We start from the raw sequence: 15,153 nt of genomic DNA on the forward strand, positions 1-15,153 counted from the left end.
TCCCCAAGCCAGGACACTTTTCACAATCCCCCACATCCAAACAGTCACGTCCACTGATCTGAGCACATCAGCAACCCACCCTCATCCTTCCCACATCCCCTTCAAGGGGGAGTTAATTACTGATCATACATTTACCCAATGGCTCTGCTCCCTCTCACAGGGCCTTGTGACCTGCCATCGCACGCTGCCTTTCTCTCAGCCAGGACTGCTGGAGACCACGGGCACAGGCTCTGCACAAACCCCCCCACAGCTCCACAGACCCTCCCTCCTGCCCCCAACCTCTGTACCTGCACGGGCTGGGGCTCTTCTGGCACCGACACCGGCACTGGCACCGGGATGTCCAGTTTTAACCATGGTGGCTTTTTCCGCTGTAAACTGCTCGTGCTGTCGTGTCGCACCTCCGACATCGTCCCCCGTTTGTCCTCAGGCCTAGGAGAGAGGAGAAATCGCAGTTGGGAGGGGGCCAGGCTCATTCCCAACACAGCGCATGACAGCAGGGCCAAGCAGAGCCCCCTCCTGCAGGCTGTGGCTGAGGGACCCACGCCCCACACAGGACAACTTCCCAAGCTCCTCGTGAGGGTCCAGGCACCACAGCTTCTGTCAACGCTGGTCAGCCAGGACCAGGCAGTCAGAGGACACAGGGCATTTCTAAGGCCTGCAGGACCTCAAGCCAGGAGCCAGAGACCGCAGTCACAAGTTTGAGAGTCACCTCCTATTAAGATTTGCTGAGACTGCTGTGAGATCTAGATTCCTTAAGAACCAGTTATGAATTAAATCTTAATGAGATCTGGATCCAGTCCAGCCAGCTAAGTAACTGCAGTACCAAAAGCCACTGACCTGCCTTTCAAAACAGCTTCTGACTCACACAGGCACCCTTGCCCAGCCAAAGCCAAGCACCACACTGTCCTACCTAACTACTACTCAGCAGTTAGCAAATGGCCATTCCTCGTTGCTGGTTCTAATCACCTTTAGATGTAGTCATGTTCTAGAAACACGACACAGTGCACAGAGTAATCGAGGTGCAGCATGAACATTAGAGAACTGGCATTAATCCTGAACCAAGAGTGGTTTTCATACATAAATAATAATGATATGGTATTTAAATAAAAACCACTGTGTTGCCAAAACACCAAACTAACCAGAGCAACTCCCTGTCATCTTGCCCACTCTGCTATACTGCAACTTTCTCCTCCCATTTAGGCTGCATGCAGAGGAACAGGGAACATACTTCCAGGCTGGCAGAGCACCTTCTTCACAGAGAAACAATTAAGAAAATAGATTTCATCGGAGGGGGATCAGCTCAGAGACCTCCACAGGTACCTTCCAACCTAAATTATTCTACAAGCCCATATTTCTTCCTCTCCTAGCACACACACAAACGCAAGCTAGCCATGGGAAGCACGTGTGCTGAATGGGACAAAAGATCCAACTCCCTCCCAGCTCCTCCCTTGCATTGTCCAAAGCCACAGATCCTATGGGGCACAAAAATCAACAACCTCTTCCCCTCCTCATGGTGGACAGATAGAATAAGCATCCAGTTACCTTTGCAGGCACACACATTTTGAAAGGGAGCAGGAGAAAACTCACTGTTTGCACTAAAACTCAGTGCTCCTACAATATTCACATAGTCAGCTTATTTTGAATGCACAGTAAGTCTAAGATGCAAGACAGGAATTCTTCTTTCAGAGGGGCCAAGCCCTAGGACAGGACCAGAGGCAGTGGGACCTCCATCCTTGGACACAGTCAGCACTTAATTAAACAAGGCCCTCAGCAGCCTGAATTAGCCCTGCTTTGCACAGTGGCCGAGCCAGACAACCTGTGAAGGTTCTTCCCAGTCTGAATTAGGCACTGGTTCTCAGAAACACATACTGCTTTTCATGGCATTTCCACCATATTCCCACAGCAGCCCATATTCCTGCAGCTGCTCTGGAAAGGGAGCCACACAAATGGTGAAGCTTATTATTGCAAAAGAGACACAGCGGGGGGGGAAACAGGTCAACAAAAGGGAGTGGGAGATGACCTGGACTGGGTTAGGAGAGGAGAATCTCATCTAAAAGGAGCTGGAGACCAGCTGCTAGCTCAGTCCTGCAAGCTGGGCTGGCTGCCAGGAGCGCCGCGCTCAGCTGAGCTGGAACGACAGAAAGGGAAGACTCAGCTGTAGGTGGATGAAGGTTGGGTTTCAGCAAATACCACAGGCCCCCAAAAGTCTGGGAATCCATGATCGAGCCTGTACAGACATGCCCTTCGTACATGCACCACGGCCCTGTGTGTACAGGCACAGTGCCCTACGTTAGAGGGACACAGTTCCTTCCTTCCCTCCACCCCGAGCCGCAGGGCTGACTAAATGCGTCTGTTCTAACTTCTTATGAGAGTAGCAAGAGTATTAGGGGGAGTCCCACCTGCTCTTGGTAAGGGTAAATCCACTATGAGACAGCTTTGTCTTGCATACAAAATAGGCAAACTCATCTTCGTGGCGAGGTCAGAAAGCAAATCAGATTTCTCATACCTGAAAAACTCCCTTGGTGCGATGCAAAGAGCACCAGGTCTTTCTGAGATGCTCTAATCAGAGACCAGCCAAGAGGACAGAGGACAGTGTGACCAAACACAACCTATTTCACACGTGCCTCTCACTACACAACTCAAGAGCCTCATTTCTGTGCCTTCGAGGGCAATTCAAAGCCTCTGAACTGGCAGCTCTTCATTTTCCAGCATCTCTTCAATGAGCAGACACCACTCAACTTCCTTCCCGTCCACCTACAGAGCCGCCTTTGTGAGCGGGTGCTCTGGGTGTAGGGCAGACGAGTGTGTGTAAGATTCACAGCGTTATCAAACGGTGAGGCACTGAGTGAATCACTCCTGCATTGCCCAAGAGCTGCTGCAACAACCCCGTCAAACACTTTCCAGTCCCCCTTCCTACATTGCCACACACAGGGATGTCCACATATCCAGCACGCCAGCTTCATTGTCACCCACACCTACGAGAGCATGGGGACCTCCAGCAGTGTGCACACACCCCACATGCAAAGAAGAGGGCAGAGCATGCACACACATGGGGTCAAGCCTGTGGCCTTATGAATATCCCCAAAGTCAACTCAACTTTGCACTTTAGAGGCAAGAAAAAGATGTCAAGAAGAGATTCACACAGCTAACAGAGGCAACAGACTGCTTTCTCCTGAACTTCAGCAGTTAAAGAGTTCTTTAAAGCCTTCTGGAAAAGGTTTGGGACCCTACTTCAACATTTCCCTCTGCCTGAAGGGTTTGAACCTACATGTCCCACCCTCTTTTGAGGGCACAGCAAACAGAAATCAAGATCTTTAAAAGCAGACACTGTATGAATGCAGTACTAAAAAAAGGCCCAGCATTACAGAAAGCATTACCTTGCCTCAGAATGATGTCAAACAATAAGTAAAACAGGCATTTGCCATCTAAATATAGGTTGTCTCCCTTGTTCTTGGAAAATAGCAAAGCATCAAAATGCACATATAATAATTGTGTAACTGCATGCAGTATTCAAAAACCAAGTGAGTTTCAAGTGCGACTGCAGAGTACTTAACTCAGGAGAAAACACTTCCAGCAGTTTGACCCTTTTCACTTACTAAAAACATCCATTTCCTGATAAAAGAGTGCAGTGAAGACAGAGCTGCTCAGCATTCCCAGCTACACGGCTGCATTTGGAGTGGCCAAGAACAAACCTGACAAACAGATGAGATGAAACACGCAGCGCTTGCCCTGGCAGGGCCCGATTCTCTGACGGTCCCAGCGCCCAGGAGAGACCGGGGTATGGACACAAGAGGCAGGAGGTTAATGGTGAGACTGAATGTGGACACAGGTGTACAGCTGAGTGGTTGAACAGTCTTTGCAAGGCAGGTAACACCCTTTATTACACCTAGTTCTCACCTGAAGTGCTGCAGTCACTAACTTCAGCCTCAGCACTGCACTAAAACTACATTCTGAGTTTCACACTGACCCCTTGATTATTTTTAGGGGTGAATGTTTCAGGATATGTTGGAGCCAATGTATTTGTTCGAGCCAATGGGCCTCGTCTCAGAACTGACTGCACTGACACATATTTCATTTGAAGGGTCACATATCCTCAAGTAATCCCAATTTCTCAGTACTGCCCTAACAAGTGTTTCAGGAGGTCAGTGACAGCAGCAGGATAGGGACACGCACAGCACAGCCATGCCAGGTCAGGCCAAGCGTCCGTCCAAAGCCAGGATCTCATTCCCAACAGAGGCTGCCTGGCACTGGGTACCGGTTGCAGGATCACTCGACCATCGTATCTCCTGGGACAGAGTCATGGCATGTGCTATGAATAACTCAGGGGCTTCTTGTGCCAGAGGTATCTGTGCATTTAATGGTTCTCTGTACCCATCTCCATATCCATCCAAGGATTTTTTCTTCCAGAATTTATCCAACTCATTTTTTAATCCAAGCAAATTTGTAGTATTCATAACTGCACATGCCAAAGAGCTCCACAGCTGAAACATGTGCTGTGTGACAAGCCATCTCCTTCAGTTTGCCTTTAAACTTGCCATTTCCTGGGTTCACTTGATGCCCTGTAGTTCTTGGGCTAGAAGAGTGAACAGCTTTTCCCCATCCTCTTTCTCCATGCCAGTCCTGACTCTACAGATCTCTTCCATGCCCCTTCTACTGTCCTTTCTTCCCACAAACACAGCAGGATCCACATCCAGCTGCTCTGTCCTTGGACAGGAGCTGTTCCAGACTGCTCACCTGTGCTTGTGCTTTGCAGTCTCCCAAAACTCCAGAAAACGCCCTACTAACCTAGACATCAGCTGAATATCCTCATCCTGGGTAGGTGGAAACATTAATGCTTTCAAGCTTCTGTGAACTGTCACTGGGGCTTGAAACTCAGCTTTTGTAAACCAACAGGATAGCGATTCCAACGAGTGGCAAGAAGTCTCCACTATTACCAAAACCATGTAAGAACCACTGGAGACGTGGGTAAGGAGACCATCTGAAGAGATTGGGAAGAAGTGGAATGGTCCAACACCTGCCTGGACTTCTCCTCCCAGTGCTGGCACAGTCCCAGTCCTGGTGCTACCACCTGCACTGCTCAGTCAGCTCAGAACCTGATCCCTCAGGATCATAAAAGTGAGGAATCCAGAAATACAAACTCTTCCCCAGCACACAGGCTGAATGCACGGCATTTGCAAATCCAGCTTCTAACTGATCAGCTGCATGTACAACTGGGATAGCAGCACAAAAATGATTAACTAAGTCCACTTGCATTAAAACAAACAAACAAAATAAAAAACCTTCTCTATTGCAGATACTCTGGGAAAGTCATCATCAAAAGCTCCATGCCAAAGCAAGGTCACAGTACCCAAATGAAAGCCAAAGCCAGTGTGCTGTGGGTCAGGCTAAGAAAGAGGGAGAGCGCATTAAATTCCAGAGTTGGCACACGATCAAGAAAAGCTGCTTAGTGAAATCCACCGACCCAAACGGAGAAGGAAAAGCCTTCTCAGAAGCCTGAGCATGCTCCTAAAACTGACAGGCATCTCAAATACATTAAGAGATCTGCACAGACATTTCAAACACAGACTATCCTTCCACTTAAATGGACAAATGAAGCCATTGCCATGTTGATTTTTTTCTTCCAAAACTTCCATTTTTACCAGCATTCCCATTTAAAATAAAGCTGTTTTTTTTCCCCAAAAACATTCCAAGTAAAAAAAAAAACAAACCAACCAACCACAAACCAAAACAAAAAACCAACTTTATTCAACCCTACTATAGAAACATACATCATCTGCTTTTTCCAACAACGCTGCTCCTCTCCAGCACAGCATGTTCATGTTCTTACAGACATCCCCAGGAGGTAACAGCCACCGGGGCTATCCCGCTGCAATCGGATCACCACATCCCATGTTCAGCCTCCAGCTGTTTCCCCCCTTTTTCAGACCTCATCAGTGCCACAGCAGCATGTGCAGCGCCCGCTACGCAGAGTCCCAGGCCAGTCCTGGGTACCTGAAGGGCTCTGGCCCTGCAGCTGTCCAGGCTGAGGCACACCAGCAGGCAGCCGGGTGGCACACAGCAAAGAGTCAGGATCCTAAATGTGCTCTCCAGGCAGAGCGAGCCCGGGCAGACAGCGAGCTGCTGGCTGTGCCTCTCTCTCTCCAGGAGGATTTCTGCTGGGAAAAGGCAGGAAGTCCAAGGAGAAGAGGAGCAGTAGGGAGGGTTTCAGCCTCACAGCTGCCAATAAAACCATCTAGCATGGATCAGACCCAACAAGTTACAAATAATATCTCAAATACCAGGCATGAGCCAGACCTTTAAAACAAGCCAGATGGAGGGGCTGAGGGCAGGCAGGGACGGGGAAGGTGGAACTGGCCTGTGACTCTTGGGGAAAGCTGCTGAGGACATGGCAACACCCAGGCTCCAGCTGAGACCTCCAACACGTCACAGAATCACAGGATGTCAGGGATTGGAAGGGACCTCTCTCTAGTCCAACCCCCCTGCCAGAGCAGGATCACCTGCAGTAGGTCACACAGGGACACGTCCAGGCGGGTTTTGAATGTCTCCAGAGAAGGAGATTCCACACCCTCCCTGGGCAGCCTGTCCCAGGGCTCTGGCACCCTCACTGGAAAGAAGTTTCTTCTCAAGTTGAAGCAGAACCTCCTGTGTTCCAGCTCACACCCATTGCCCCTTGTCCTACCATTGGGCATCACTGAGAAGAGCCTGGCTCCATCCTCCTGACACTCGCCCTTAACACATTTATAAACATTAATGAGGTCACCCCTCAGTCTCCTCTTCTCCAAACGAGAGCCCCAGCTCCCTCAGCCTCTCCTCATCAGGGAGATGCTCCACTCCCACCACAAGAACTACCTCAGAATTAACCAAGGTCAGCAGCACTGCCCTGGCAGCGGCCCTGTGCAGGGCTCTCTTCTGATTTCCCAACCCTTGCTGCCAAGCTCACAGGAGATGCCACAAGGCTTTGCAGACCCACAGGCTGCCGGGCAGAAATGGGGGTCTGAGCAACGCAGGCACCTCTGGGCACAAGCCTGGCAGCGAGCTCGGCACACACGCTGCCCTTTGAGCCCCGCTCAGCAGGGAGCTGGCAGGACTGCCACCCTCACACACCACCCACTGCCCCTCACCACACACCCACACCAACACAAGCTCTGCCTGAGTGCTGCCAGAGGCTGATGCTGCCAACAACACCCTGCACCAAATCACACAGGCAACAGTTCCCCAAGGCCCTGCCTTCAGTTTGCAAACCACTCCGCCAGCGAGCTGCTGCCCAGAGAGCAGTCTCGCCCTACTACACTGAGCCACTTCAAGGTGTGGGGTTTTTTTTTTAACCAGCTCAAATCTAACCCTAGTAAATTATTTCCTGTTGATCTGGCATCCTGAAGAGGTTCAGACAATTTCAGATAAGCTCTGTGCAACCTGAGAGAGGAAAGGTTGGACCAGTCTATGCAGTGATAACTCAGGATGACAGCTTCAGTGAAACATCAAACTGCAGCCCAAGCCTTTGTCCCCCGCCAAAGTGAAACAGTGTTCTCCATCCCCAGCCCAGATCAGTGCCTGGGGAACTGCATTTGCTGCCGTCAACACCCATGCAGCACACCGAGCCCCTGCACTCTGCTCTGGAGACAGAGCAGCCAAGAGGACTAGGGAACAGCCAACCACTTACTAAAAGCCACAGCTTTCCTGCAGGACAGTGGGGCACATTGGAAAGGCCCTTCCCTACCCAAACTGCTTTTAAACTTCATGTCAAAGTAGAACGCTGAAGAAATGCATCCAGGGTAGTGAAAGCCTCTGTGCAGGCTCTGATGGAACAGAGGCCTTCACCTTGTAGAGCGTGGACTAAAAGGCAAACAATCTTCCTCCTGAGAGTTTTCTTTTCAACCAGTGCTCTGGAGCTAGAACAGGAGCTACACGCTTGAGCAGGTGGCCATAAAACCAGCACACGAGCAGATGATGGCAAAGCAGCACCCAAGCACCACCACAGAGCTGCGCCAGCAGGAACCCACCAAGGTGAGGTGAATGCTACGGGGAAGGTCTTTAGCTTCTGCAGCTACCCAAGCACTGAGGGATCTCACTGTGAACAACTTCATTTAATTAGCTGAGAAATACCAGTGGAAACTTCCTGGCTTGGAAGAGGCCAGTCAGACCCCTCGACAGGAAACGGGAAGCGACATGAGAAAAACCCAAGGGTTTGGATTTCATGCAAAGCCCTGTAGAATGATACGGGTATGCAAGAGACACACTGAGAGTGCAAAGCTTCAGCGGGGACCCACTGAACTTGGAGAAGGCTCAGCTATATACAGAGCCAAAGGGTTTTAAATACAGGTAATAAAAACATCTGTCAGTGAAGTTGGAGTATATGTGAGCCAACCCCATGACCAGGAAAGCAGATCTGTGGTCCCTTTGAGCAACCCATTTTCTTGATTTTCAGAAAAAGATGTGGGTCATGATGGAAATCAACTACAAATGAGCTCCTACTGGAACACCAGCATCACAAGCTTTCAAAGCAGCTTCACATGAGACCTGAAGGGTATCCAGGTCTGGTGCCCTCATCCACCAGAGAGAGGAAAAATAGTGAGCTCAAAAAACTTTTCTGATTCCTGTTAGTCCCCAGATCTGTAGTTGAACTTCTCCAAATGCATGTTAAAAGATGACCCCCAACTGCAACCTGCAAACACTCACACAGGCAACAGACTCGGATCTTCAAGGTCCTTTTGTTGCAGCAGACAAAAGGCAGAATAGTAACAAGAACACAGAAGCCAATTCTCAAAATTCAAGCTGTAAAGGTGTCACGGCCACTGGAAAGAGATGCAAGCCAACAGAAGAAGCAGTGCCCCCAGCCCTCTGTGTTGCCCCCCTCCTCGTGCTGGCACAAGCATCCCCGCAGCTGGCGGGTGATCCGCACTGGGAACTGACCCACATTAGCTCAGCAAAGAAAATGGTTTGTTCCAGCCCAAGCTCTTCCCTGATCCAAGTCACCACATGGCTCCACAAACACTTGTGCCAGCAGAAGGAAAGGGGAAGAAGCAGGAACGACACCAGCAGCTGGAGCCAGCCGACTGGACTGCTTCTCAAGGCAGCACAGTTTAAAGCAATGATGAAAACAGGGCCAAAACCTCACGCTTGTAGCACTGTGGGAAGCTAACAATTATCACAAGGGAGGTGGTGGGTTCTGCATCTCCCGAGGCTTAAATAATCTGAGAAGTGCCCTCAATGCAGGTATTGAGTGCAGCAGAAATAAGGTACTGCTATATTACCAGAGGCAGAGTGAATTTTTGCTGGGGTCATTGGATGGGAACACATCCAAACCATCCACAGACTTCTCTAGAGCTGATGGCCAAGCCTCATGCACAGGCAGCTTCCATAAAAGGGTTCCCAAGGGATGAGTTTTCTCTGCTCACCTATGGCCTGTGGCACCCACAAAGGGTGGGTGGAAGGGAGCCAAGTACAGCAGACTGGGCAGAGGGGCTGCCTTTTCCACCTCCCAGGCACGTGTGACCCAGGGGACAGAAGCACTAGCCAGCATCCCTGCACCCCAGAGCCCACACAGGGCCCAGGCGATGAGCAATCAGCATCCAACTCCACCTTCTAGAGTAAACCCCATACAGAGCCATCTACAACCTACCTAGATACCAGCAAGGGGAACAGTCTCAGCATAAAACATAACCAACAAAGCAGGGGGAGCAGTGGGAAACCTTCTGAAGTACTTTGGTGTCTTCATCCTGTTTGTGTTTCTCCATGAACACACCCTGCAGCTTTGCACAGCGAACACCAGCCTGGCACCACGTGCTAAAGCCACATTTCCAGCAGCCACATCCCAATACTCTGGTCACAGCCCACCACTGATGGGCTACATCTGCGCACGGACCGATGACCAGACCTGCCCATAGCTCCAGTGACAGTGCATCGAGCACAGGGTGGAGAAGCCAGCACTGATCAGCACTCCCAGTCCTTAGGGAAGCCAGTGGAGTCAGCACTGCCTGGTCCTCAAAAAGAGCTGCTTTCCACCTAGATCTATTGCCAGCTACCAAACAGCTGATGCATCCCAGCACGCCTATGCGGGGAGCCAGGGTTCTACTGCTGGTCCAGTGCCACAGTGAACATAGCCAGAATGGATAACGAGTATAATCACATTAACAACTCAAATATTACCAATTCCAATTACAAACAACTGCCAGCCAGCACTGGAAGCGTCCCCAGAGGAAGGATCACCTGCGCAAGCCCTGCTCTTGCACCCTGTTCAGAGGTGAGCCCGTTGGGTTAGCAGTGCCTGCGCTCAGCTTGCAGAGCCCTTTGCTCCGGGGCCCCCGCAGCCTCACAGCACAGTCCTCTCCCTGGGTCTACACGTCCTTCAGCGTCACTACAGCTCCTCGTTAACAAAGGAGCAGGAAAGAAATGATCACAGAAACTATTTTAGTACACGTTTAAGTCATTGCAACAATTCAATAGGGCTCCAGAAGACCTTGTTCCAGATTTATTTTCATTACTAGTAAAATAGATGCACTGTAAAGTACTGGCTGATCCACAAGTACCATGGACACAGTCACTGCCTCAATTACACAGAGAGGCAAGATTCACAACAATGCTTATTTCAGCACAGCCGTGACCCTACATTAGAAAACAAAAGGCAGAAACAACAAAATCCTACCACTTTATCTTAATAAAGGTATCTTTTTTTATTGAAATTCTGCATTTATAATTTTTTTTCTACCAGCTTTCATACTCATCACCAGCACTGTAAGGGTTTGGGACACAAAGGAAGCTAGAGACACAGCACTGGTATGACTCTCAAGACAGCAGTAAACTCTGGCTCTGGTTGCTTTTGGAATAGCTGCTGCCTGTGCACCCACTCCAAGAGCAATTTTCTTGCTAATGCCTCTTAGTGATTATAACATTGTTAATTTAGAAAATATGACATCAATAAACAATTAATGGAAAGACAACTGCCAAAACTAGCAACCTCCCCTAAAAAGATCAAAATATCCCAAACCAAAAATTACATGACACCAAAAGCCAACCAACCTCTATGGCAAAGACGCTCAATACTAAAAGCAGCTGAGAATCACTGTTTGTTGTGCTAAATAAAAATGCCTCACTGGCAAATGAGATCAAAACTGCCGCAAATGACAACATTTCCTATGGAAAGTTACATAAAACCACCCTGAATAGCAATCTAAAAAAATAATCTTAGAGGAAATAACAATAACAAATGCTGGAGCCACCAGAAGACAGACTTTATATTCAGGAAGGATGGAAGCCACAGCATCTGAGCCATTCCTGCCAGCTTTCTTTATATGTTCTTATGAAATTCAGAACATTCTCACTCACCATCACCCACCTGCTTTCTCCAACACAGCCACAGTTCTGTTCACCTGGATACGAGCGAGAGAACAAGCCTGCATCCACCAGCAATGCCCGCAGCAATGAGGCCTGATGGAGATCCTTCAAAAGAACAATTTCCCAGCCAAGGACTTGGAGCAGAGCTGGTTCAGCTGGAGCTGCTCTTCCTGAGCATTAGCTGATGTAGGCAGGGACACAGGAGAGCTAGCCTGCCAATCTGATGCTCTAATTTCTACTCTTGCTAGTGCCCGACAGCCGGCCACACACCGTCTCCTCCTCTGTCTAATTGGCAAGCAGTTGCAGGAAGAGCCTGTCTTGCTCTGCAGATGCGTGTGCACGTGTGTAGGTTCCTGTGTGCCCAATGCACCAACTCATTTATAAATAGAAATAATTATAATTCTAAAGTTGTTTTAGCAAAAAAAAATCCAAACTAATTGAACCAAACTTCTTCAGGCTGAGCACATGGCACATTCTCTCTCACTGTTCTCCCTGAAATTACAGTCCCAGAGCAGTCAGAGAAATGGAAGGTACACTCACACTTTTTGGCTCACAGCCTGCTGTCTCCTATGGTTCACTTTAAAGCACCAGGCTTTGAATTCAAGCAACAGAGAAACATACCTCCTATGTGCTGATTGCTACAGGGCAGTAACTCCTGAAATACGGAAGCTGTATTCACCAACCCAGCCGTCTGAGCCCTCAAGATTTTAAAATTCAAGCTGTTATAACTTTCACTGAGTCAAAGCCAAGTAAGTGCCAGACCTGTAGAGCAGTAAGAGCAGAGTCCTGTGCAGCTTCAGGATGACCTCATACCGATTGTTCCTTTTTAATTAAAAAAAACCCCAACAACCTTCAAAACAGGGATTGCTGTTGACCAGCAGAGCAAGGGGCTGTCTCTCAGCGAAGTGGAAACAGGAAGGGGAGGAGGTGGCAAAGGTAGGCTTTCCAGAAAAGGCAAGATCAGGCATGTCTCAATATCTCTTCTCCCCCTGGGAAGGCTGTACTGTGCCAGGGAAGTATTTTGCAATGATACTTCTTAGTTCACTGAGAAGAAATTACATTTCCTTTAGTAATCACTGTGTTTTAGAGATGCTGTGATTACTGAGACAAGGTTTGTTGGTTGCTAAAGGCCCGAGAATTTGAGCACGTACCCGCTGCTCAGGTCTGTATTGTGACAGTTCTAACATTTCTATAGCATGCAAAAGGTAGCTTTTGTTATACTTGAAACAAATGATGTATTTACAAAATTAAAGAGCACACCCAAAGGAAATTTCAGCAAGAAGCTGCCTTTTGTCACTCTGACCTTTGCTGTCTCTGCAGCAAACAGGGCACACAACCAATGAAACGTGCACTCTATACCTTGAGGAGATTTAACAGTTAAGGTTAATGTGAAGAACAAGCTCTCTGCCTTCAGCAAGTAGCAAACAGCCACTGTTTGTTATTCAAAAGGATTTGACCATAGTTTGGATGATTTGTTCAAAAACTCAGCTACTCATTTACTCATCGTGGCACTGTCCCAATACACATTAAAAAAACCCACTTCCTCATTCCTACAGCAGCATGGACTGAAACAAGTATGAGAGATGTGATGTTAAGTGGGCTTCAACTGATCCTGGACAGCAGCTAAACGGGCAGGACCAAAAAAAAAGGAGCAAGCAATCAGAAACCCCCAAAGTTCAACTAACAGGACATGACAACAGGCAATCTCAGTGCAGACACAATTTCCACTGCTCCCTGTGGAAACCTCACTCTCTCAGGACTGTTCCTAGACCTTCCCGATGGCACAACAAAGCCTGCCTGTGAAAACAGAGAGGCTGGCAGACAAGCCTTGCCCTCCTCGCACCATGCTGGAACGAGGTCTCTACGACTCCGTGCAAGCAGCCTGGATGGCAAGAACACACACCACACACCAAATCAATCACTTTGGGGTTCTTCAAGGACACAGAAGCAGGGCTGCCAGCATGACCATGGGAAATGCTGTCTAATAGATCCATTTCCTTCCAAGGTTAAATCTTGCCTGTTGCCTCCCTAATCTCCTGGGACTAATAGCTGCAGGGCTGGGATTGTCCCTTCCTAAAGAATTTTTTGTTACTTCCACAGTGGGTGCTGACCTCAGAAGGGAGTCACTGGACACACTACCAGAATAAGCAACAGTTCCTGATGTCCATTCAATTCAACTGGTTCCTCTGCTAGTTCTGAACAAGGCAAAAAATAAACAAACAAAAAGACCAAAAAAACCCCAACCACAAAGCTAAAAAAAAATCTGCCACTGGGGAGACAACTACCTGTTGTTGACCCTGGACACCAGGGCTTCTCCTCCTCTGAGGACAGAGACCACGTTCACTCTACTTTCCAGCAGCACTGGAACATTTTACCCACAATCCAGACACGAGTCCCACTAAATTCAGGTTGCAGCTCCCACAGCACAAGTTGAGATGCTGTCATACACTCAGCAGAGAGGAAACAACACAGCTCTCTGAGCAGGCAGGTAACACACACGTTCTGAGGGTTCCTTAAAACTACAACAGGTACGTGCCCAGCAGCAGGGAGGCCGCCTGGCAGTAACAGTGCCAGATCCGCCCATTTCTTGTCCATTTCATTCCAGCTAGATGATGATAAAATTAGATTGGCACCACCTCTTCAACTGGAAAGGAAGGAAACTAATTCACATCTGAGCTCAGGGAAAAATATGAAGGAAAGAATCCATACTCAAGTTTTAAGTATTCCTACTGAAATGGGTCATATAGCAGTGACAGGCAGGTGGCTGCAGGAACAGCAATTAAAATAAGTGGCATGTTGGGTCACAATTAATGCTGGAACCTCCGAGAAGGGCGCATGGTCTCCACAGGACGCCAAAGCCTCCAGAGATAGCTCAGGGAAAAAAGGCAGCAACCACAAGAGCAGAATCTTAGCTCTGATGGATAAAAGCTCTAGAGGTGCAGACAAAGAGCCGTCAGGATCTTCAGCTCACGGCCAATCCCATTCAGAAGGCAGCATCCCCAGCAGCACACAGGGTGCTCTGCCAACCTTTTCACTGCATGCACTGAATGGAAAAGGAAAACAACTTGAGACTCTGGTTGCCCATCTCAGAAATTCAGCACTAACCAGGCTGTGTTTGCACTGCAGAGAGATCCGACACACTGAATGGAATCAAATCTTTACTAATTATATCTGAGCATGCAGGCTCTGTGCCCAGAATAAACTGTCCTATCATGCCACACTCAGCAGACCCTGCCTCTTTCAGGGGAACATGCTGGGACTTGCTGGCTACTCTCTGGGGCTGGATTCCAGAGGAACAGGACTGATGACCCCAAAAGGAATTCCTATTCCTGCCCTGTAACCTCGCTCAGCTGCGGCCTCGTCGCAGTCCCAGCCACGAAAGCGAAACGAGCCATCTGCCAAGTCCGGTGACGAAGCGCTGGCCCTCTCCAAGGGACGTAACTCCTGACTGAGGCAACACGTCAGGGCCACACGCTGTCAGCACCAAGCCACGGGAAAGATGAGCTTGCTTGAGAAGAGGAGCCTGCTCTGCTCCGCAGGTGAGCAGCGCTCTCTGCATCCAAAGCTCATCACCCTGGCTGAAGCCTACCCAGCACAGAGCAAGACATTCCTGAGACCGGGGCCAGCCCATGGCTTTCCCCAGAACCTGAAAAGCCAGTTTGTAGGCAGATCTCTTGCAAGTGTATTGCTTAAAAAAAAAAAAAGGCCTGTCATGGGAAGTCCCAGAGCAGAACTAGTTCTGTGGGAGTTGCTTTTAGGCTGTGCAGCATTAACCTCCTTTCATGGGAACACACAGGAGCAGGCACACCACTGACACATAAC

General features: G+C 49.0%; 1 protein-coding gene across 1 annotated transcript in view; it reads right to left on the reverse strand.

Annotated features, from left to right (window-relative positions):
* RHBDF1 (rhomboid 5 homolog 1) overlaps window positions 1-425 on the reverse strand; it is a 21,495-nt gene extending 21,070 nt beyond the window's left edge. The window contains exon 1 of the mRNA XM_010177934.2: window positions 288-425. Coding sequence (XP_010176236.1) covers window positions 288-407 — 120 coding nt within the window. The 5' untranslated portion in view covers window positions 408-425. The remainder of the gene's footprint in view (window positions 1-287) is intronic.
* Between the last annotated feature and the right edge of the window lie 14,728 nt (window positions 426-15,153).

This window comes from Antrostomus carolinensis, unplaced genomic scaffold, assembly GCF_000700745.2.
Source record: "Antrostomus carolinensis isolate BGI_N321 unplaced genomic scaffold, ASM70074v2 scaffold27421, whole genome shotgun sequence".
Classification (NCBI taxonomy): domain Eukaryota; kingdom Metazoa; phylum Chordata; class Aves; order Caprimulgiformes; family Caprimulgidae; genus Antrostomus; species Antrostomus carolinensis.